The sequence below is a fragment of the Anoplolepis gracilipes genome, chromosome 15 (genome assembly GCF_047496725.1).
Source record: "Anoplolepis gracilipes chromosome 15, ASM4749672v1, whole genome shotgun sequence".
NCBI classification, from domain to species: Eukaryota; Metazoa; Arthropoda; class Insecta; order Hymenoptera; family Formicidae; genus Anoplolepis; species Anoplolepis gracilipes.
In genome coordinates this window covers 2,150,083-2,172,288 of record NC_132984.1, presented here as the reverse complement: position 1 = coordinate 2,172,288, position 22,206 = coordinate 2,150,083, and the positions used below count along the sequence as shown (strand labels likewise).

General features: G+C 32.4%; 3 protein-coding genes across 3 annotated transcripts in view; 2 read left to right on the top strand and 1 right to left on the bottom strand.

Moving 5' to 3' along the window:
* Positions 1-120: 120 nt before the first annotated feature.
* Positions 121-4,632, bottom strand: LOC140673994 (uncharacterized). Its single transcript, XM_072907278.1, has 9 exons — positions 4,385-4,632; positions 3,969-4,043; positions 3,590-3,851; positions 3,093-3,429; positions 2,702-2,896; positions 1,843-2,406; positions 1,467-1,736; positions 1,186-1,398; positions 121-949 (listed from the first exon to the last, which is right to left on the bottom strand). The coding sequence occupies exons 1-9, from the start codon at positions 4,413-4,415 to the stop codon at positions 758-760; spliced, it is 2,139 nt and encodes a 712-aa protein (XP_072763379.1). The 5' UTR covers positions 4,416-4,632; the 3' UTR covers positions 121-757.
* Positions 4,633-5,451: 819 nt separating this feature from the next.
* Positions 5,452-9,965, top strand: LOC140674052 (uncharacterized). Its single transcript, XM_072907386.1, has 11 exons — positions 5,452-5,798; positions 5,961-6,121; positions 6,439-6,824; positions 7,057-7,213; positions 7,294-7,530; positions 7,794-7,920; positions 8,189-8,573; positions 8,682-8,794; positions 8,980-9,147; positions 9,250-9,381; positions 9,594-9,965. The coding sequence occupies exons 1-11, from the start codon at positions 5,716-5,718 to the stop codon at positions 9,829-9,831; spliced, it is 2,187 nt and encodes a 728-aa protein (XP_072763487.1). The 5' UTR covers positions 5,452-5,715; the 3' UTR covers positions 9,832-9,965.
* Positions 9,966-12,934: 2,969 nt separating this feature from the next.
* LOC140674055 (single Ig IL-1-related receptor) overlaps positions 12,935-22,206 on the top strand; it is a 144,995-nt gene continuing 135,723 nt past the window's right edge. The window contains exon 1 of the mRNA XM_072907388.1: positions 12,935-14,513. Coding sequence (XP_072763489.1) covers positions 14,296-14,513 — 218 coding nt within the window. The 5' untranslated portion in view covers positions 12,935-14,295. The remainder of the gene's footprint in view (positions 14,514-22,206) is intronic.

The following is a 22,206-nucleotide window of genomic DNA, read 5'->3' as shown; positions in this document are numbered from 1 at the left end:
TAAAAGTCAATTAGTTTGTGGTTTTGAGAAGTAATTAATTGATTAATACTAGAAAGAGAGCGCATTAATTGGGAATCGAACCTAAAGGAGAGAAATTTTAGAAAAGGCAATGATGAAAACTTTAGTTGTATTTCATAAAATTGATATTCTTTCTTAAAAGTTATCTTATATTTTTCACACATTTGTGTGAAAATTCTGGTAAATTTTTTACTTTATAACAAATAAATTAAAATTAAAAAGATATCGCACTGCGCTGAACATTTCGTTACAATTCTGAAATATCATGCACATACTTATATCTATTGTTAAAAAAATTTAACGAACAAAAGCGTTCAAAAGGATACTCAAAGTATCGTTATAACTACAACTGTGACTATACGACGAGTTTTTCTCATAGAAGAATCAAAATTGTGACGACACCGAACATCTTCGATGTGTACGCGTGTATACATATATATATATATATATATATATATATATATATATATATATATATATATATATTTATATATATATATATATAAGTTACTTATATATCAATAGAGCATTTATAATATAATTATCACAGATATGTAAACTACAAATATCGTACGCGAATATAAAATGCAACTTACGTCTTCGCCGATGATCCCATTGCACGTGCTATGACTTGTCTACGTCCTAATTTGATGTACAATTTATAAATACGAATCAAAAATATATATATACATATATGTGTACGTATGTATATATATGTATATGTATTGCAAAAAACTTTCTACTCGCTCGCATTCGACGAGCAAAACTCTATGTTGCGTTTAAAATCATTCTCGAGGTTTATAACCGGCGAGTCGGATCGCTCGTTCAATTCGCTGCCAGTTGATACAACCTTTAAAACAGAAAGAATGTTTCCTGTTTTCTTGCAAAATTCTTCATTGAAATCGTCAGACTTGAATGTTTCAAAGACGATCTGTAACAAGATTAGAGAGTTTAAAAAATTAAGTGCAAAAGATAAAAAAAAAAAAAAAAAAAAAAAAAAAAGGGAAAAAGATTTATATACAATTTCAAAAAGCAAAAATAAATGTGAAATAATATCTTGTCAATAAAAAATGATAAATAGTAAAATCGAAACGAAATTGGAAGAAATAAAAATTGAAAGAAGAATTATATTGAAAAAGATGAAAAATGATTTTAAATACAAATTACTTTTTTTTCTATTTCGTCGGCCTTCAATTTTTCCAATTTCTCTTTATCGACAAGCGAAATTGCAGTCTTTGATAATGTTTGTCTCTTTGGAGTTGGTTTCCTTGGCTTAAACGATCCTGACGCTTTTTTTGGTAGCTGCGAACTTGTGTGTTTCTTAGTCTCGCTTAATTGCTCGCAATTGTGGGTAATCAGCTGCTCTTTAGTCTTAAAAGCCTGTGTAACAACATCATAATCAATTATCGAGGAATCGATTAGCATTTAGAATCAAGAATGAGACTCACATGAGAGCAAATGTCGCACTTGAGACTGTGCTTGTTCATTTCATGATGCTTGAGGGCCTGCGCCCGATGGAAATTGCGGTTACAATGGCTGCAGCTGAATCGTTTGACGTTACTGTGCGTCAAAAGGTGCCGTTTGAGCTTATCCGGCCGCGAGAATTCACTCATGCAACCAAGGTAACCGCGGAATGGGCACTTGAGCCTCTTCGTCAGGTCATGGATCAACATGTGTCGTCCCAATCGATCTTTCCGTTTGAATCTGGCCGGGCAATGCTGCGAATTAAAATATAAACTATAATATATATCACTTTTAAAGATATAATAAACAATGTACAGTCTGATTCTATTAATTACTTTGCACAATTATTTTTTTGCTTACCGGACAGGTAAAGGGTGTCTCCTCACTGTGTATCAGTTTATGATTGGCCAGGTACTGCTCGGTTTTGAAAGCCTTGCCGCAATCCTCGCAGGCGAATCTCGCCGACGCCGAATGGGTCTTGAGGTGACGACGTAAAAATCTCTCGATGAGGAAGCTCTTGCCGCAATGCAAGCACGCGTAGTCGTGCGTAGTAGTTTCTTGATGGTGTTGCAGCGCCTCGAGATTCGAAAATGACGATTTGCAGACCGAGCAGCAGTAATACTTCTCCGTAGTCTTTTGTTTCTGGACGGAGTGAACGTATTGATGGCGACCGAGATCCGAGAGAGTACTGAACACCTCGCCGCATACGTGACACCGGTACTCCGAGCACTTGTGACTACGTGTGTGCTCCAGAAACTCCTCCAGTTCCGAGAACATCATGCTACAGCTGCTCTGCACACATTTGTACACTTTTAATGCGAGATGCGAAACGATGAGATGGCCTTTCAGAGCCTTGTATGAATCGAATGTTTCCTTGCAGAATTGGCAGTGATATGTGCGATCGATACTTCCATCTGGAGGTGCCTGGTGTTTTAGAAAAAAATATAATTAGAAACATATATGAAAATTATTATATGCTATTAAAATTAAATTAAAAGTAAAATTAAGTGGATTTGATGTCTTACGTTTTTAAGATGTAAAATTATATTGTTTTAATTTTAATGTGTCAACCATAAGAAAACTTAATATAATCTAAGGAATAGCGAAATACGTTTCTATTTTTATATACAATGTATTTTTATAAAAAAAACTTTTCTTTTTTCTTTTATATAAAAATTCAAATAAAAATATAAGTTTTAATTAATTGAAGGTATTTTACCTCTGGTGGTAACGAGTGAATGGCTGTGCCAGGCCAGACTTTGTGCGAAGACATATGTTTCTTCACATTTGATTTTTGTGCAAATGCACGTCCACACACTACACATTGGTAAGGCTTCTCTCCAGTGTGAGAACGTTCGTGCTGCTGCCAATAAAATTTCTTCGCAAATTGCTTGTTGCAATAGCCACACTTATACTGCAACAATATGTTCAAATATATATTTTACTATAAAAATGTACTGTGATTTAATCTGTTAAGCTATTCATCGATTTACAAAGAAGACTAAAATAAATATTTGATAAAAGTACATATTTGTTATCTATTTTAATATTACAAAAAATTGAATTTCTTATAAGTTTTATTTATTTCACTTAGACAACAGTACACATACCTTTAAGTTCTGCGTTTGACTGATATCATTTTCTAATTCACCAGGCAAATGATCTTGGAAGGATATTTCGTTGTCCTCAAAGGAAGGTTCATTGCTGTCCAAGGGCGGTTCGTCCGCCACTGATGGCTCGTTATCCATCAACAAGGTACTAGGATGTTCGGACTGACTCGAGGCGTCTTCCTGCGAGCTGATATCATTTTGCAGTTGTATTGTCGGCACCTCGTTCGAATCATCTCCTGTTGCCTCGACAAAAGAGTTTAGATTTTCTGTGCTCAGGATGATTGGCACACTGAATGTGGAATCCGTTGTGAAGTAATTGGCAGCCTCTTGATCCACACTATAACAATTGAATCAATTAACTTTAGATGTATATTAAAAAGCACAAACTGTACAAAAACAATCTATTGAAAACAATATATAAATATTTAATTAAAACAGTTTATATATAATTGCATATTTATTACATATATTTTTATTTATTAATTATAGCAATGTACCTAAATAGCATATCTGCTTCTTCGAGAATAATAGGTTCTCCAAGCTGAAAAGTTTCCTGCGAATTATACTGTGATTCATCTGGAGTGGCATCTTCCACATGCATCACCTGACTTTCATCGTTTGTCAGGAATTGAGTCAAGTCTACTCCCTGCTTCTGCGTCTTTTGATGCGTTCTCTTGTGAAGCACAAACATCTGTAGTGATGTAAACTGGCTCTTGCATTTGCCACATTGGAATATATCTTCTTCATCCTGATCAATTGCTGTTCAGAAAATATTAAGTATTATACAATACACATCATTAAACAATATTGAGATATTATGTACGATAATGGAAAATGTTTTCAGATATCTATTTTGCACATATATATAATATATACCTGACTGCTCCACTTCAGCTATCAAGGTCTGTGACTCCAACAAGGATTGCACAGAGGAGCCGTCTAATGAGACGTCTATAAAAACATTCAACAATTTAGCAAGACTGAATACTAACAATGAACATTCTTGAACACTGTTTTGCAACAAGATATTTCAAGAATGTTATTCTGAATGCGACACAAAATGCGTTAAGTTAGTGTGATAAACAATTTCTATAAAAAAAAAAATTTATCAAATCTGTCTAAAATCGTAAAAAAAGAGAGTCTAAACGTACGAATTTCCGAATGTACTTGACAGTGGCGAAGAAGCAGGATATCAGAAGCACGGGAGAAAGATTGGAATTTGAGAGAAAGGAAGGTTGTTGACGTTTCCGGGATTGGTTAAGGCCGCCTATGTTATTCCGTCGTGCCTTTACCTGTCAACGCGTCGAGGATAGAATGCGCCATGTTTCGGAATCAGCACGTCATTTTAGCACAGAGAAACGAAGGAACGATGCCTAACTCTCGCGAGTCAGCGAAGGGACAATCGTCCAGGATGAAAACATAACAACCTCCTCGCTCTTTCACATCCTTGTTGCAGCCGAGCGGCGCACTGATCGATACCTAACCTCAAAGCCCAACATCGCGCAATAACGTTGACGTTGGTTGTTGGTTCTCAAAGCTGTCCAGGCAAGCTTGTGGCGATATTTCATGACTGCGCACAGTGTTACCAACTACTCATTATTAATTCATTATTATTATTATTATTTATTATTATTTCCTCATTATTATTTATTATTATTATTATTAATTATTAATTTAGTAGTAGATTAATTTTTTTAGTATTATTTGCGTGCTCTGTTTGATTTTTAATGAGTAACAAAGATAAAACGACGCTTTTAGTGTTTCCCGGAAACTTTGACGTTTACGGTCCGCATTACGCGGTAAACTCAAAATTATACCACACAACTTGAACGCTATATTAATTTATTGTTAGAGTGCTTTTAACAATGTAATTTCACTCAAAATAAAAAGAAAATAATTTTTTCTGCGAAATTAATAAGTGCACAGGGCACATATTTTTTTTGATGTATTTACCAAGATTTTTATTCTTATTTTTGAGAATTTAATAAATCCCTTCTTACCCCCCCCCCCCCCCCCCTAAAGAGACGTAGGCGAGAAAAAATATATGTAAATATTTTGTGTGTTTTCTCATTTTAAACAATAATGTTAGGTTAGTTAATTTGACCTGCAGTCAGAAAAAAGTTAAATTAAATTACTTTTTTTGTAATTGTTTATTTTTATATGAATATTGAAATATGTATCGCCTAAATCGCAAAAAATCAAAATTTAGAGCGCAAAGTTATTTTTCATATCCTAAATTGCGATTAATCGCCCAAGTTGGTAACACTGACTGCGAATTTCATCGTCGCTCGATTTGATTGGCTCGAACTAATAGGGAATTTTTGCATTCCTAAAAAAGTTTAAATACCGCAGACATTTCTATATACATACATATATATGTAATTTATAAAGTTGTGCGTAAAATATTTAGAAAATGTCATATTGCAATATTTGAGTCTATCGATTCTGTGATTGTTTAAGGTTAGATCGATCAAAATCATAATCGATTTATGTATGTAACCAGAATTAGCAGATAGCGGCTTTTAGATTGGATATAACCTAACTTTGAATCTTTTTTTCAATCAAATTACGATGAATTTTTGATGTTATTAGAAAAAAAAGAGATATTTTTACATATAAAAAAATGGCAGTGTCCTTTTGCGGGAGGATTATTTCAACGCGACGGAATCTTTTGAAAATTCCGAAACGGCATGGATACATAGTCCTGTAAGTTCGTCCTCGTTATTTTACGCAATAATTAAATTTGAAGTAAAGTTCGCATTTTTTCTTTAAATTATTTCTGTATTTTTGTTATTATATTTTTATTTATATATATTATAAATTTGTGTTACTTTTTTATATTATTTATCTTGTATCTTTTATGTCAAGACTTCCAGAGATAGGCGAAGAATCGTCAGAGAAAAATCCATTACTGAAGGATGATAATTTACCAGAATTTAACACAATTACAATTGAAAAATGCACTGCAGCAATTGGAAAACAAACTGTCGAGTTCGAAGAAAAGATGAAGAGCCTGGAAAGTGTTGCAAGTAGGTCCAAAATGTCAAATAAAAAAGAAAATGTACAATCTATTACAAATTTGAAAAAGAAAACTTAATTATAAAGTTGATAGAAAATAAAAATTAATAATTAATATAAAAAGTTTATTAAAAGTAAATATATATATATATATATATATATATATATATATACATATTTTTTAATATATGTTATCATCAAGAGAATAAAAAATATTATTTCTTATTAATTATCTATTAACAACAATAATGTGACATTTTGAGTCAAAAGAAATATGATATTGCATATAATTGTGATTTTAATTATCAATTTTCATAATTTATTGCAGCAAAAAAAGACTTAGATATATTTAAGGATTTTTTACATCCAATCGAGGAGATTTATCTTCCTCTGGAAACTACCTGGGGTATAGCAAAAACATTGTATTTTGGCAATCAAAGTCTGATGCCTACAAAATGCTACATGGGTATTCACGAGCGTGCTACAAGAGCTATAGCTAGCAAATATGGCAGTAGACCACTCTTTAAATCATGCAAGGAAGCTCTTGATAATAAGAACCTCAAATTGACACACTTACAGAAAAGAGTATTGACTAAATATGTATTGGAGGGAACATTGAATGGTTTACATCTGCAAGATAAAGAGTTTGAGAAATACTCGGATGATTTAAACTATATCCTATCGAAAATAAGAGATTATAAGGCCAAATATGAGGTTTGTCATATAATTTAAAATAGATACAGCAATTATATAATACAAAGAGCAGCTAGTAAAAAATTTACAAAAAATAACATTATCAAAGTTTTTTTATTTTATGTTAAAGAAATATGTTATTTATGTTTTTTGTTATTTTTAGCATTGCAATGCATTGTGGTTAGTAAACATTTTTTTATATCTTTGATATCAAAAATAACAGCAAACTGAAATTAAATTGAATTTGTTTTAGAGTTCTACAAATGCTTATGGTATGATAATACAAAACAAAGACATTGTGGTAGACTTTCCAGAAGACTTTATTAAATCTATCGCAGCTGATCCCTCGCGCCCTTTCTTAGGACCTTGGAAAATCACTTTAAAGCCATATATCATGAAACCGTTTATGGGTATACGTCCATCCTATTTTTAATACTTAATTAAATATTAGTGTTCTGAAATTTTAATTATCTGATTTATATCTCCTTAGAGCACTGTCCTGATCGTGAATTAAGAGCAGCGATCTGGGATGCCGATAACACTCGGTGTTCCCTTTATCAGGATAAGTCCGTTCAAGCGAGCGTGACATTGGAAGAGCTCCGAGGCAGGAGAAACGAGCAGGCACAACGCTTAGGGTATAAACACTTTGCAGAAATGAGTATGGAAACAAAAATGGCCGGAAATCTGGAAAATGTGTACAACACACTGGAAACGCTTCGAAATACTGGTATAATCATCAGTTTATCATAAATAAATATATTAATACAAAAATAATCAATAATAATTTATTATAGTTTAAGCTTTTATTTTATTATATTTATTGTAATTGTAATTAATTATTATCAAAGAATATTAACATTTAGATTTATTAATATATACTTTTATTAATTCAATATCTATAGATTATAGCTATATCATTAATAATACATCTATTATTGTCTATATATAATAGATTTATGTAATAATTAATAACATAATATTTTTGTGAAGCACTGCCTGTCCAGGAGCAAGAAATTGCCAGTTTGACAGAATTTGCAAATGAAAGAGGTTTTGATGATACTTTAAGGGTATGGGATGTTGCATATTGGAGTAGAAAACAACGTCGTAGCATGTACAAGTAAATAAATTAATTTCAATACAAATAACATTCTATGTACAGTATACTAAAAGTTGCATTTGTATATTAAAAAAGTCTTGCAATACCACAATAATAATATTTACATTTGAGAATATAATTACTTGTAAAAATCTGAAGGTTTCTGCATTAATTTAAATATTGTTAAAGATATTTATATTTATAACAATTCCATAATATTGAATAAAATATCGTTAAAAAATATATTTTTGATTAATGGACACTTACCCTTAATTCTGTGCTTGTTTAGCTGTGATGAGGACGAATGGAGGTCGTACTTTCCACTGCCGACCGTTCTGTCAGGTCTCTTCCAGCACATTGAGACATTGTTCAACGTGAAAATTGTGGAGAGTAAGAAAGCCGACATTTGGCACAAAGATGTTCGATTCTTCGACATGTTTGATTTGAACGAATCCAACGCGGCGCCCATCGCGAACTTCTACCTGGATCCTTATGCGAGGGGTACCGACAAATATCGCAAGGAGCAGCATTCGGGATGGATGTCGACGATTAAAAGCAAGAGTAAAATTAACGATAGCACTCCATTGATCGCTTTGATCTTTAATTTTCCACCACCAGTAGGCGACAAACCCTCTCTGCTTTCCTTCAAGGATGTGCAGGTTCTCTTCCAAAAGGTAGCAAATTCTTGTTTTTTTATGAAATTATATTTTATATATATTTAATTTGTTAATAAATTGTAAAATAATCATACATATTTTTTTAAATTTCTTTGCACGTTACAGTTTGGGCATGCCATGCAACATCTTCTAACCACAGTCGACTATTCGGACATTGCTGGACTGTCATTCGTGGAGTGGGATGCAGTGTTTATTTGTGACTTTTTTATGGAAAACTGGTACGAGATAAAATTATTATTTTTCTATTTATTTCATTTGTTTTAATAGCTTTTAACATTTTTATGTATTTGCATTATAATTAACTATTAATAACTTGTAATTATATTAAATTCATATTTATATTAAATATATATAATGAAGTTAATAATTCAAATGTTTTGTCCTTTTGTATGTTGATCGACAGGTTATATGAACCATTCATGTTACAAAGCATCTCTGGACATTACGAAACAAAACAGCCACTGCCTACTGAAATTATCGAAGGAATTAGAAAGCTGAGATCACACTTTGCTGGCTACAAACTATGTAAGGAACTTTATTTGTCACACTTGGATCTAGAGCTGCATTCCAGGTAAGCATTAATTTGACTTGTAAAGAATCTTAATTAGATTTCAAATCCTTGAGTGAATCCCAAGTTATTTAAGAGAAATATAACTTGTGAAAAAATATGCAGTAATAAATTTTGGGTGCCAATGATGAAACAACTGTGGCCCAAGTATTTTACGTTGCCTCTCGAAAAAAGGGACGTTCACGTTTGTTCTTTCGAAGCTATATGGAGCGGAAGCTGGGCGGCCGCATATTTCAGGTATCGCAAATTTATATATAAACTATGAGAAACATATAAATTTTAATTTCATATATTTCTAATTTTATACTGTTAATACAATGTTAATACAATTATCTCACAGAATTTTTGTATTATTAAAATAACGAAAAGAGCCTGTCTAGACACTATAACTGTCTATAATCGCGATTGATTTACATATATTTATATGTATGTAACAATGTCAATTGTAGCAAAATCTGGTCCGAAATGATAGCTGCTGATTTATATACGGCGTTCCAAGAAATCAAATTCGATGACAAGCTGCGACAGAAAGAGATGGGCGCGAGGTTCCGCGACACATTTTTGTCCTTGGGCGGCAGTTATCCTGCTGCCGAGGTGTTCAGAAAGTTCAGAGGTAGGGATCCGAGCCCGCAAGCATTGCTCGATAATCTCGGATTAACTTCAAGAGCAATTAAAGAAGCCAAGTGATACGATTAGGTAATTGAATAGATTGGTTCTTTTTAGAAGAGTGTAAGAGAATGAAAGAATTTTGTATAGTAACCTCGGAAATAGAAGGATTGATTGATGTAAGGAATCGTTGAATTATGCAATAAATTATTATCTATAAGATATACATAAAAATGTTTTTTTTTTTTTTTAGATTAGAAAAATACATAAAAGATAAATAATTTGAACAAAATTCATTAACTTTAATTTCAACAAATAAGTTAAAGTTAAATAATTTGAAATGCCTTATTAATTAATTAAATTCCATTACATTTTATTAAAATTTCTTGATTTTATTACACACACATATATATACATATATATTGTATCAATTTGTTGGTCATAATCTTCTACTAACATTGATAGGTAAAACACTGTTTTACCGAACGTTCTTTAAAATTTAATTAACTTGTACGATAATAGATGGCGAAACAGTGTATATAATTGATATGGCAAATTGTTTCAAGCGCATACACAGACGTTTAATTAATTATTAATTAATTAATTAATTAATTTTATTTAGTTGTAATAGTTTACTAAATCAATGTAAATATAACAATAAACTCATCAAAGAGTGAGTGAGAAAAAACATGAGGAAAGTCAGGCAGAATTGTCATAAGGAAAAACGCAAACAGAATACATATGTATATCACTTGATATAAACAAGCAAATATATATTTCCGGGAAGACTATCTCTGTTTCTTTTCAAAACACAAGATTACAACCTCTTGAATTATTCAGACTCGTTATACATTTACTTTACATATATTTACTTTGAAAAAAAAACATTTTTTACATGATCTATTACACGAGTTAATTGTCGTAATTATTTTATAGAAGAGCTTATCGGAGAATTTATGATTGATATAACACTCTATGATAGTTTGATAGGATTCGGCTTTCGTTTTGAGATTAATCACTTAATTAACAACCACGAAGACAAACCAGACAAATCTTTTTCGGTCGTGTTTTTTAATCATTGTCGTTTGATGTACAATCTTATTTTCACCCGTTATATTATAACGTGGTAGGTAGGCAGGATTATGAGTCACCTTCTCCATATGAATACTAAATGCCTCACTGCGTCATTATCAGGCATCGCACGTGCAACATTTATTTATGGGCTCGTTAATCATGATTATTTATAGCGTTTAAATTTATTTATGATATCAGTAACTTTTTATAAAACAAATAATTGAATTTACTCGTGAGGATCAGTTACAACGAGGATTTAAATTTAGCGTTGTAAGATTTATATTTTACTTGATATAAAAGAAAGTTTAATCTGCGAAAACAAGATGTATTTAAAAATTAAAAAGATATAAATATAAATTAACATATACACGTGTAAATAAAATGAATTGAAATTACCCATCAGTAGGAACAATTTTTTTTTTAGAAATAGAGAACGCGAAAGTGTATTTAAAAAAAGTTTCTACCGCAACTTTATTTTTATTCTGCAATTTGCTTTTATTATTTTTAGTCTCGATGACATTGTAATTTAAGCCGGAATAGTTGAAAGCAAAACACATATAGAAGAGATTTTTAAGAAGCGACAGTTGCAGTGTACGCTCTTCGCTGCGTCGTGTAACACTAGAGGCGTAGAAAGCGACGATGAGGCTTCCTGGAATGCAAGCTCGACGATGACGACGGTGCGCACACTTTGCACCAGACTGTCTAATCGCGTCGAGTGAGCGCAAAGGAGATTTCGGCGAACAGGGGGGGGGGGGGTCGAGAGATCCGTGCCCCTTCAAGCCCCGATGACGCGCATTTCCTTGTTAGTCTATCCCGACATGGCATCTCCGCACGGTATATTACATCTTTTTATATTGAGTACTCTCGGAAAGTCTACGCAACTTTATCGTAACATTACGTGGACTTACGTAATGTTATATATATACGAGATAACATGTTTTCTCTAAAGAAATATTACGGATTATCTAAAAAGAAAAAGTTATACCGAAATTATATAATGTTGTTAGATTTTCCTTAAATTATGTTTAAATATATATTTTTCATAGTAGCATACATATCAATTTATTTACATTTATATTATATACATGCTATTTTTAATGCGACTCTTTTTTTTATATTTGTTTTGCGAAAAAATTTATTACAATGATCTAAGTCTTAAAAAAATGTAATTTTCTATAGTAATTATACATATATATATATTTCGATATTAAAATATTAATTATCATTTTTTAAGTATTACATTTTTATTTTATATATTTGTGTGTACTTATATTTATTTGTATTATTTTACAATATTGCTTATTAAATAATGTTATTAGTAGATAATTTATTTGTAATTATAATTTGTTAACATTTAAATATCATCGCGATTCTTCTCTCTCGATGATGGGAGTAAAATATAAAAAAACAAATCCTATAATACAGATTTTCAGAAAAAATTATATACGATTACGATATATATACAGTCAATTCTATGCAAATATCTAGATAAGAATGCAAAAAGAATGTATTTTCAATTAAGTTTAAATGTGTGTTATAATTAAGATATATTTATTATTATATATTTTAAAATTTGCAAAATTGTGACAGAATTTAACAGATAATTTTTGTTCATAAAGATATCGAAGAAATGTCAACGTGAAACTTGCTATATAATTTTTTTTATATTCAATGCATGAATAGTTTTATCTTCTTGTGTGTAGCTTATTTAAATATTTGTGAATGATTGTATATGTACCATATTTTAGAATATTGTCATTATCTATTTTGGTAAAATATTTAAAAATATTCCCGTTCAATATTTGTTTCACGTTTATTTATATCTGTCGTAAGAATGTCAATGTGAAACTTTCTATATAATTCTTTTTATATTCAATTCCGATTTTATTCCGAAGTACTGTGATAATTATAAGTAATAAATTTTATCTATGTCATATAATAATATATAATTATAATATTTTATAAATATGATTTGTTTTCAGAATTATAATTTGAAGAAGTTGGAAATATAAAAACACAGGATATGAAACAATTCGGAGCACGATTTGAAGATGAAGAGAAAGATAAGAATATAAAAAATTAACACACGATGTAGATATTTGATATACGATCTTCTATTACGTCGTCTGATTGTTAGAAAACTCAAGTTATTTATCTCGTATCGTAACATTGGAATTTAATCTCCGTACTTTTCGAGTGCAATCGTTCGCATTTGCGTATTTATAATACACAAACTCTCGCTCTCGTGTTTGTCTCCGCTTTTGTGTATAAACACATGCCCGACCGACCGGCCGGCAGCGCGCGACCGAACAGCAACGAAGTCGGTCGAAGTGCGAGGCAACAGGCGGCTCGTTCCAAGCGCCCGTGGTGGGGGAGAGTAAGGTAGTGGGGGAAAGACTTGCGTCGTGTCGCGTCGCGTCGCGTTGCATCGTTCATATCAGTCAGTCGTCGGAGTTCGTAGTGCGCGTGTCGGTCGGTCGGTCGCGCGGTGTTCTCTCGTGTAACTTTGTCGCTCCTTTATTCGAAACTTGCGCGTCGATCACGTATCCGCTAATATATGCTGGAGTAAAGCGGTTGTAAGTCGTTCCGCGCAAATATTAACCTCGAGACGGTTGTGAGTTGTGAGTCGACCGGCGAGAAAGACGAAGGAGAGAGCGAGAGAGAGAGAGAGAGAGAGAGAGCATATAAAACTCGGGAGGAAGCTAAGCTTGCTGATGTTTCGAGTGTTTGACATTCCCAGGTAAACGCGTTCGGCAAAGCGCTCCGTGTTTGACGATAAACACAAGCGTAGCTTGTGGGCATACGCTCATCTTGGTTTGCAAAAGAGAGAGAGAGAGAGAGAGAGAGTTCCGAGAGAGATTCGATGACGGGGCATTGTTTGCCGCCAGCGATATGGCGCTTCCGCGAATCTTGAATCTCGATTATCGCGCGGGATTTGAATCGCTTGAGAAGTTTTAGTTCCGCGGGAATTGCTGCCAACTTTGCCAACAACGCGCGAATTTCTTTCGTTCGTTGTGGACTGATTGTCAGGACGCACCGTTAACTTCACACCGCGATTAAACGTATCTTCGTGCGTGTTGCGTGTATGTATGTATGTGTAAGCCGTATATGATGCGGACTGTGATTTTTCGACGACTCGAATTTCGTCGATTAAACTTTGCGTGAGCGGTGCGTATTCTGTGAAACGTTTCAAATGGTGCGGCGACGCGTGAATTGTCAGAATGAGAAGACAGTGCGAGTGGTGAATCTGACGCGACGGTGTCGATCGTGAATCCGGCACAACGTGAATTTTATCATATATATATATACACGAGGGGTAAATTTTAAACGAACGCGAAATTTTTTTTTCGTTGATAAAGATCACGTGGTAATCTTGAGTAATCGCCGAGTGGCCGCGAATTAATCGAGTCTCGACCGCGAGTGCCGGAGTGTGTTGATCAATTAAACGGAATCGAGTGCTGTGCGGAAATAATGAAGACAAAAATGGAAATATCAACGACCTTTTTCATCTCGATACTGGCGGTGATCTGCCGCGGCAACGAGCTCAAGAATTATTGCTCGATACACAAGTTCGACAATCTACCGGGTGGCCTGAGGTTTACTAAGGAGGTCGTCACCACAGAGTACGCCAACGTGGGTGCGTTCAAGGCCCTCCACTGCTGCCTCAGGGGATATAGGAGCATCGAATGGTGAGTCTTGATGCATACTTTTCTCTCGTACACTGTGGAATAAAAGTTCAACGCGTAAAATAACATTATGTGATAAATGGTAATCATTCAAATATCTTAAGTAATTATAAAAAATGATGGAATGAATAGACTGAGATAGCAATTGTTATAAAACATTGTGTAATAAGAAGACGTGGCGCAGTTTCAATAAAAAAAAAATTTGGAGTTTAATGAAATTAAAATAATTAGAATTTTATTAAATTAATTAGAATATACGGTCTGAATTTATAATTCGTTGAAATATATTTTTCAACTTTATTATTATTGTTGTATTTTTCGACTTTTTTTTTTTATAATAAAAGATATATTTTATAATAAAATATTTTTTTTTTAATTTTTATCGATTTAGATTTATTATTCCAAAAGAACTGTTGCTTGCATCTATTGAATGCATTTGAATTTTTATTCCAAATATTGTACATTGCATTTGTGACATGTGAATTATTGATAAGACATTTAAAAAACATTAACTTGGTAATTACTTGCTTAGAAATAAACCTCAAAAATTTTTTATGACATTAAAAAATTATTTCTATTGAATTATAAATAATATATTGAGCAAACAAAATAAAAACTTGAAATAATCAGATCAAAAGATTGCAGTATAATTACTTACTATTACGATACTTTTTGTTCAAATTTGTTTTGACAGTTCTAATTTCATTCTAAAATGTTATTTTTCTTAATTTAATCTAATATTTATACAAATGTCTCCAATAATTTCGAAATATGTATAATGGAAAAGACATCACTTTTCTTGCGGTCTCAGAAAATCCCTGCCATACTAATATATAGGATATGTAATATTCTTTTCCTTGGGGTTTCTCTCTTGGAGAGCAAATGCTTTTGCTCATTCTCTACCTTACCGAAAGCATTTTGTTCCCCCTTTATTCGTATACGATCCGATAGGTGATAAATGTGAATGTGAAAAACGAATCGAGTGCTGCTTTCGGCACAAAGGCTGCCAACGGAAAGCATTCCGCATTATGCGAATGACATTTTGCTTTTAGCGCAAAGTATTCGCTTTATGGCCGAAGAGCACCTGCTTACATCTTCTGTTATCGTTGTATACGACACGTATCGATAACCCGTTCACACAGCTGAAACCTTGCAGGTCGATTCTAAAATAAGTTACCGATATAGGTGCGACTAGCATTTTTTCCTTTTCTTATGCAACATATTTTTATATTAAATGTCTTGATAAGTCTCAAATATTAAAGTAGGTCTTGCTTAAAATTCAATGGAGAATAAAATCTTATTATTCGAAAACAAATCAAGCCGCTTAAGTATAAAAGTTATCGACTTGTCATAAATTAATAATTTTAGCAAATGTCAAATATATTATATTAATGGTGTACTGGCACCTTTAGCGTTAAAAATCTTTATTTTTTTTTTTTTTTTTTTTGTTGATTTTTTTAGCAGTCATTAATTCTCTTCACATTTGAAGGATATCGATTCCTGGATTCCTTTGAAAAGTGTTCGCTTCAAGATTCTAAACTCGTTTCTAATAGCTTCGAATTTTTTGCCTCTTAGCTCCCCGCGTTGTTCCTTTCACAACTAAAATTGAGATCCTCGTTCCTATATATGATTGCTTATATCTCGAGCTATCTTATAACACTATTCTTTGCGTCTGACCCACACTTTTCTCATCGCTCGAGCAATATTTTCCGGCGGCGCGTGCTGAAAGACGGCGCATTAAATATTTATAAAGCTTACGACGTGACTTGTAAATCTCGCGCGTAGACGGATGAAAAAACGCGGAAAGTTCTTTCTCTCTGTCGCGAAATGATTCGCGAATCCGCATTCCACCGTTTCGTTCGTTCGTTTATTCGCGCGAAATCTTTATTTCGCGCTCGCGATTCCGGAATCCTTTTTCGCGGCGCATCTTTACATTAAGAGCTCGTCTAACGCGGAAATAAGACGCGCATTACATTACAAGAAAGATATATATCGCGAAATAACACGCCAAGGGAAGAACGAAATCAAACTCACGCCAAGTTTTTCCTCGGAAAATTCGTAATTTATCTTCTGGACATTTTTCTACGACGGGAAAATATTTTTTCTCGTTATTTTGTAGCAGGAACGGATGAAAAAAAAGGAAATGAAAAGTTGTAAGGGTGCAAGAAGTTTTGGAGCAATAATATCAATCAAATAAGATTTATCGAGATTTACGAGTATGCGAGTATATAAAATAAAATTAAAAATTTATAATAATGATCGAAATATAATTTATAATTTTTTTTTATAATTAAAAAAAGATTTTTAAAATAATACACACATAGCAGATTTTTATAATTATTTTTAAAATCTACACAGAAAAAAAAGTACTTAAGTGTCAAATCAAAACTTATATACTTTTATATGAACCCGTTTATTGTTTCATATATACGCAACAATTTATAATCTTAGAAGAATTTAAAAATAATAAATTTCAACAATATTATAATCTTATTTCGATACTATAATCGTCATTTCAAGAATAAAATAATTATTTTAACTCTAAAAAAAATTATAATCTTCGATTTGAACATGTATTATTTTCTATCCAACATTTTTTCCTCTCCATTCAAGAAAATTATTCTTAAATAACAGGAATATATTTTTCTTGGTTGAACTGTATAAAATGTCTTGATCCAAGCAAATTTTCTTTGTTTAACGCAATATAATCTCATTTCAAGATTTACATTTTGAAACTATAAAGATATTGTCAAAGTAAGAATATTCTTTTTTTCTGTGTAGTGAAAAAAAATTAGAAAAGTTTTACATTGGTCCTAAAATAATTAAACTTTTTATTAAATCGAAAAAAATATAAGAAGCTGATAATTTAATTGAACAAAATTTAACAATCTTTTTTGCTGAAAAGTCTTTAAAACCCGATCTTTTATTGATAGAGATGTATCTTTTGTCAGGAAAGAATTGAATTATGGAAACAGACTTTATAAAATATCAGCAGTTGAAACTGCAGAAACTACTAGATAAATGGCGACTTGTTAGATAATCCATGAGTTTCCAAGAATATTTGCGAAATTTAAAGTTTCATTGCTAAAGCTGTTGCAATGCCGGTGATTGTTGAGCAATTTTTATGATCTTCTTTTTGTTCATAAAGGATTTCAAAAAATAAAACGTTCGATATTTGACACATTTGCTTTTTTAATTATTGAATATATTCTCATTTTGAGCGTTATTTTAATTTGTGGTTTTTAAAATTTTATTTTAGAAATAAATCAACGCTTGTTTGCCTAAAATTTATTTACTTTTTTTTTATATTGAGATTTCTAAATAGAAAAATTTAGATACAAACGGAGAAGAAATCCGAAATTCGGGAAATAGAACCTGTCTTTTAAACTCGGGTTTAAGATTCTCCTTAATCTCGTCTCGGCTCTATTTTCTTACGAATTACAACACACTATTTCGTGGTTTGCGACAGTTCCTCCGGTTTTAACGCGAATTACAGGGTGTAAATCGTGTCGGGGTCGGGACGCTTATTTATTCCGCGATAAATCGAGGAGCGTTTCGCAAAGTGGAATAACGAGAAGCCGCGAAGGGTGGAAGCGACGAAAGGACCAGTGATAGAGGGGTGGGGAGGGGGGGTTCAAGATGGCAGAGAGGATGGGGGGGTCGTCGGGGGTTGGCGCTAACGCTTGACAAGCTGCCGCCCCGTTTCTGTCGAGTAACCACAAAGCACTGAACAAAGGAATACCACCCCAGGACTTTCTGGAGGATCCTTCGCGCGCGCTCGCGGGAACTTTATTATCCTCGGGGACAAAGTGGGACTTTACGAGGCCATTGTGCGAAGCGGGGCATGGTCTTCCAGGTGTCAAATGGTATATTTGTTCTGCGTATTCACATGGTGAAGGCGCGAGAGAGTACTCTCGAGACACTGCTCTCTATGTGAGGGGAAAATATTAGACTCGGGGAAATATTAGATCGTTATCAGGTTAAAGGCGAGGCGAAAAGACTCTCCATGATAGAAAATAGAGTCTAAATAGGTAGTTGTATGAGAATGAGTGATCGAAAAATTCTCTATTCCTTTTTTCCTTTTTTTTTTCCTCTAGAAATTTTATTTTAGCACGAATTACATTTTCAACTGTAATTTGAGACATTTTTTAAAATACCTAAACGTTTGATATTTTTTTGTAAAATCTTTTATGTTAGTTGTTTGTTAATTTTTTTTTTAAATAATTAAAATTGCATTTTTTAAACTTCTAGCTCTTATTTCTTTATTATATCTCTTATTAGATTAGTCAATTTTCCTTTATTGTTAGATTTAATTCTAAACAACCAGTGGTTAAATATTTATTGATCTGTTTATTAGATTAATTAACTTCATGCGAATAATTTTGTAATTTAATTTCATTAATTTAGTAAAATTATTGGATTTGTATTATTAGTTGTAGTAATGGAAAATCGAGTTTGACTTATAATTATTAGCTTATTCAATTATTCAACATTATTAAAGGATAGTTGAATTCTCTTTAATCAATTAGATTATTTATTAAATAATTTTTACTTGCCTATTATTTTAATTATTAGATTCTTCTTTTTATTCTTTTTTCTCTAGACACTTGTTTAATCTTATTCCATTCTTATATTGTTAAATTTTGTTTAATTAAATTAATTAAATTATCAGCTTTTTAAAATCGGTTTATTAAAGAGGTCGATTATATTTTGAGATTAATACAAGCACATTCTTTAGAAGAAGTCGAATAAAATTCTGCCTCTGTCAGAAAGTTTTTAAAATTTATCAAAAACATAATTATTTTAAGATAAATTAATTTTTTAGTCTTCGGAGTTTTCCGAATCTGTGATTTTTCTTCGACTTTTCGAAATGCAGTCCAAGTCTCGTTTGATGGAAGGATTTTCTTCTTTTCTGTTTTTTCATCCTATTTGATACGTCTCTATATCGGCCGTGTCCATCTGCGAATCGGCGATGAACACGCACGAAATTATGCTTCGGATCGGCTTGATCGCCTCGATCGGATAGTGGACGGATAGCCTTGATTAAATTTCACGGAAAAAAACGCAGCCACGATTCGCCGAACTACTTTCGTTGGTCGCTGACTTTTTTTCTTTCTTGCCTTCTTTCCAATCTAAGGGCGGATGAGCTCTCGTGGACCGATGGAAAACTAGGATGATAGACGTAAATTGAAAGTAGATCGGCATGTGAATTATTGATTTCAGAATATCCGAAATATGATTAAAGATGAATAGGAACACGTCATTTATTGTTACGCGAGGCTCTTTTAAATTGTTACTTTGAGAAATAAAATAGAAATAAAAAAGAAAATTGAATAAAAACGTTACTTTTTTTTTAGAAACACATTAGTTCTTTTTTCTCGATTAATTATGTATAGAAATATGTATAGACACATATATTTTATCTGACAATGATTATATATTATTTTAATAATAAAAATAATTTTATAAATAAAATTATAACGATATAATGAATAATTTTAATTATTATAACCAATATACTGATAAAAAAATTATTGCTTTATAAAAATTAGTTTTGCCTAAATACATGAAATGTCACAATAAAAAAAAAAAAAAACGCAGTTTCCATCGGACGCGACAAGATTCCAAATTCTTTTTTCTCACGCGGATTAGAAGTTCATAAATATCTTTTAATTCTAGTATATCCTTTTCATGGATAGCAATGGGGGAGGATCAAGGGGCGGCGGCGGGGGGGAGGGGAGGGGAGGGGAAAGAGCACTGGATTTGAAAGGGTTGAATTATGGTTGCGAAACACGTGAGGCGGCTTTCGCGTAAGCTCGTTAATTGCGCGCGAACGCCGCCGAGGAACAAAAGGTACAAATAGATGCTTTTATGCGATGTATATGTGTACGTATGCGAATTTCGCCGCCCGTTCCCGGCAAGCCGTGCGCGCGTATAAAATTCCGCTCCAAACAATCGCTCGCCAGAAGTAACAGCTCTATTTTTCCCTCATCTCTCCTGCTCCTTTATTTCTCCAATTTTTTTTTGCGCGACGATTTTGCTATCTTTTTCTCACGAATTTAACACGAGATGCGTTATAGGAGTTTCACGATCGTAGATTATTAATCTTTGGATATTGAATTTTAGCATATGGATCATTGGAGTTTTATCTCTACATTCTAGAATAATTTCCTATGCGGTTTGTAGGTCTATCAATATTTTTAGAATATGTTTGATTTTTCCTCGAAAATCGAGAGATAGAAGTCGATCTGGATGTTTCTCTGAAAAATTTGCCAGATATATGATATTTTCTTTAATAAAAGTTTGAAAATTAATTCTTTTGTAGGGAAAAATTTCAGTTTTAATATATTCAAAGAATTTTTATTCAGGTTTCGATATTCTTAATAAAAAATACACGTATAAATATATCGTTAAGATCCGGTTTAATTATTAAAATACAAAATGTCGGCAATGTCAAATTTTCGTACTTTTTTCACATTATCGGTTTCTAAAAAAATACCTTTTATATTTCAAAGATAGAAATTGCTTCGTAATTTGCAAACTAAACACATAACATTTTTACAAAGCGCAAGTTGCGTGACGTGCATATTCATTCGAATACAATGCGACAATAATTTTAAATAATTATTTAAATCACGATTGAATCGAATTTGATTATTATGATATACTAATACAACTATCAATAATTGATTATTGCCGAACAATTTATAAAGTAATCATCGACAATTTAATACAAGTTTCACATGAATAGCAGTAAAATTAAATTGGGGAAAGTTTGCGCGATTTCCTAGCTGAAGAACGCAAATTGCATTACGCTTGCAAAGTAAGCACGCCATGTTTTCACCGATCGTAATTTGCGTCATGGTCGAAAGGGTTAAAGTGTCAGTTTCCGCGGTGACCTTGCGCAATCGCGAAATGCGAACGTATGAGAATGGCACACTCGTTCGCGTTATTAGGGATAATGATCCTGGCGTGTCGCGCGCAAGGATCAGCAACCGAGGACGCTATTTCGAAATAACGGAAGCCGGTAATAGCTTCGCGGAAAGTCGTTTCCCAGTTTTCAGAGAGAGAGAGAGACACCTCTTTTCCGATGTATACCTACACGCGTGTATGTATATATATATATATATATATATATATATATATATGTATACGTGTACTATATGCGACGCGTCTTTTATGAGAACAGCAGCTCTCAAACCAACGTTATACGAGTTGGCCGGTGACCGCTGTGTAAAAAGTTTGTCGAGATAAAAGGGAAAACTAAAATTCAATTTAAACAGCACAGTTACTTTTGCAGGAAGGAAGGAGTCGCATAAATTACAAAAATTGTATTTTATATAAACTTTTACAATATTGAAGCGGCTTTCATATTCAGTGTGTGCGTTTGATTCAATCTACTTTTTTTTGAGAATATTAATCAGGATAAAAATATGTATAAGACAGAAAGAGAAAGAGAGAGAGAGATTACAAAAAAAAAGAGATTTAATATTTTGTATTAATATTATCAAAAATTAAGATTTAAAAATTTAATTTTACACAAATATTGAATTACAAATTCGTAGAGTATACAAAAGCTTGTTAAAAAAGTTCGATTATTCTAAATACTAATTAATTAATTATTTAATTTATATCTCAAGATTGTTTTCGTATCTAAGGCTCTGAATCTCTCTAAAGAGAGGAGTACACAATAAAT

Excerpts from the sequence above, each read along its gene's own strand:
- LOC140673994 (XM_072907278.1), bottom strand. The coding sequence starts at position 4,415 with ATGGCGCATTCTATCCTCGACGCGTTGACAG. Across the intron at positions 3,430-3,589 it reads GAAGCAGATATGCTATTTAG|TGTGGATCAAGAGGCTGCCA; the intron begins GTACATTGCTAT and ends CAATTGTTATAG. Across the intron at positions 1,737-1,842 it reads AGACACCCTTTACCTGTCCG|CATTGCCCGGCCAGATTCAA; the intron begins GTAAGCAAAAAA and ends TTTAATTCGCAG.
- LOC140674052 (XM_072907386.1), top strand. The coding sequence starts at position 5,716 with ATGGCAGTGTCCTTTTGCGGGAGGATTATTTCAACGCGACGGAATCTT. Across the intron at positions 5,799-5,960 it reads CGGCATGGATACATAGTCCT|ACTTCCAGAGATAGGCGAAG; the intron begins GTAAGTTCGTCC and ends TTTTATGTCAAG. Across the intron at positions 7,531-7,793 it reads GGAAACGCTTCGAAATACTG|CACTGCCTGTCCAGGAGCAA; the intron begins GTATAATCATCA and ends ATTTTTGTGAAG.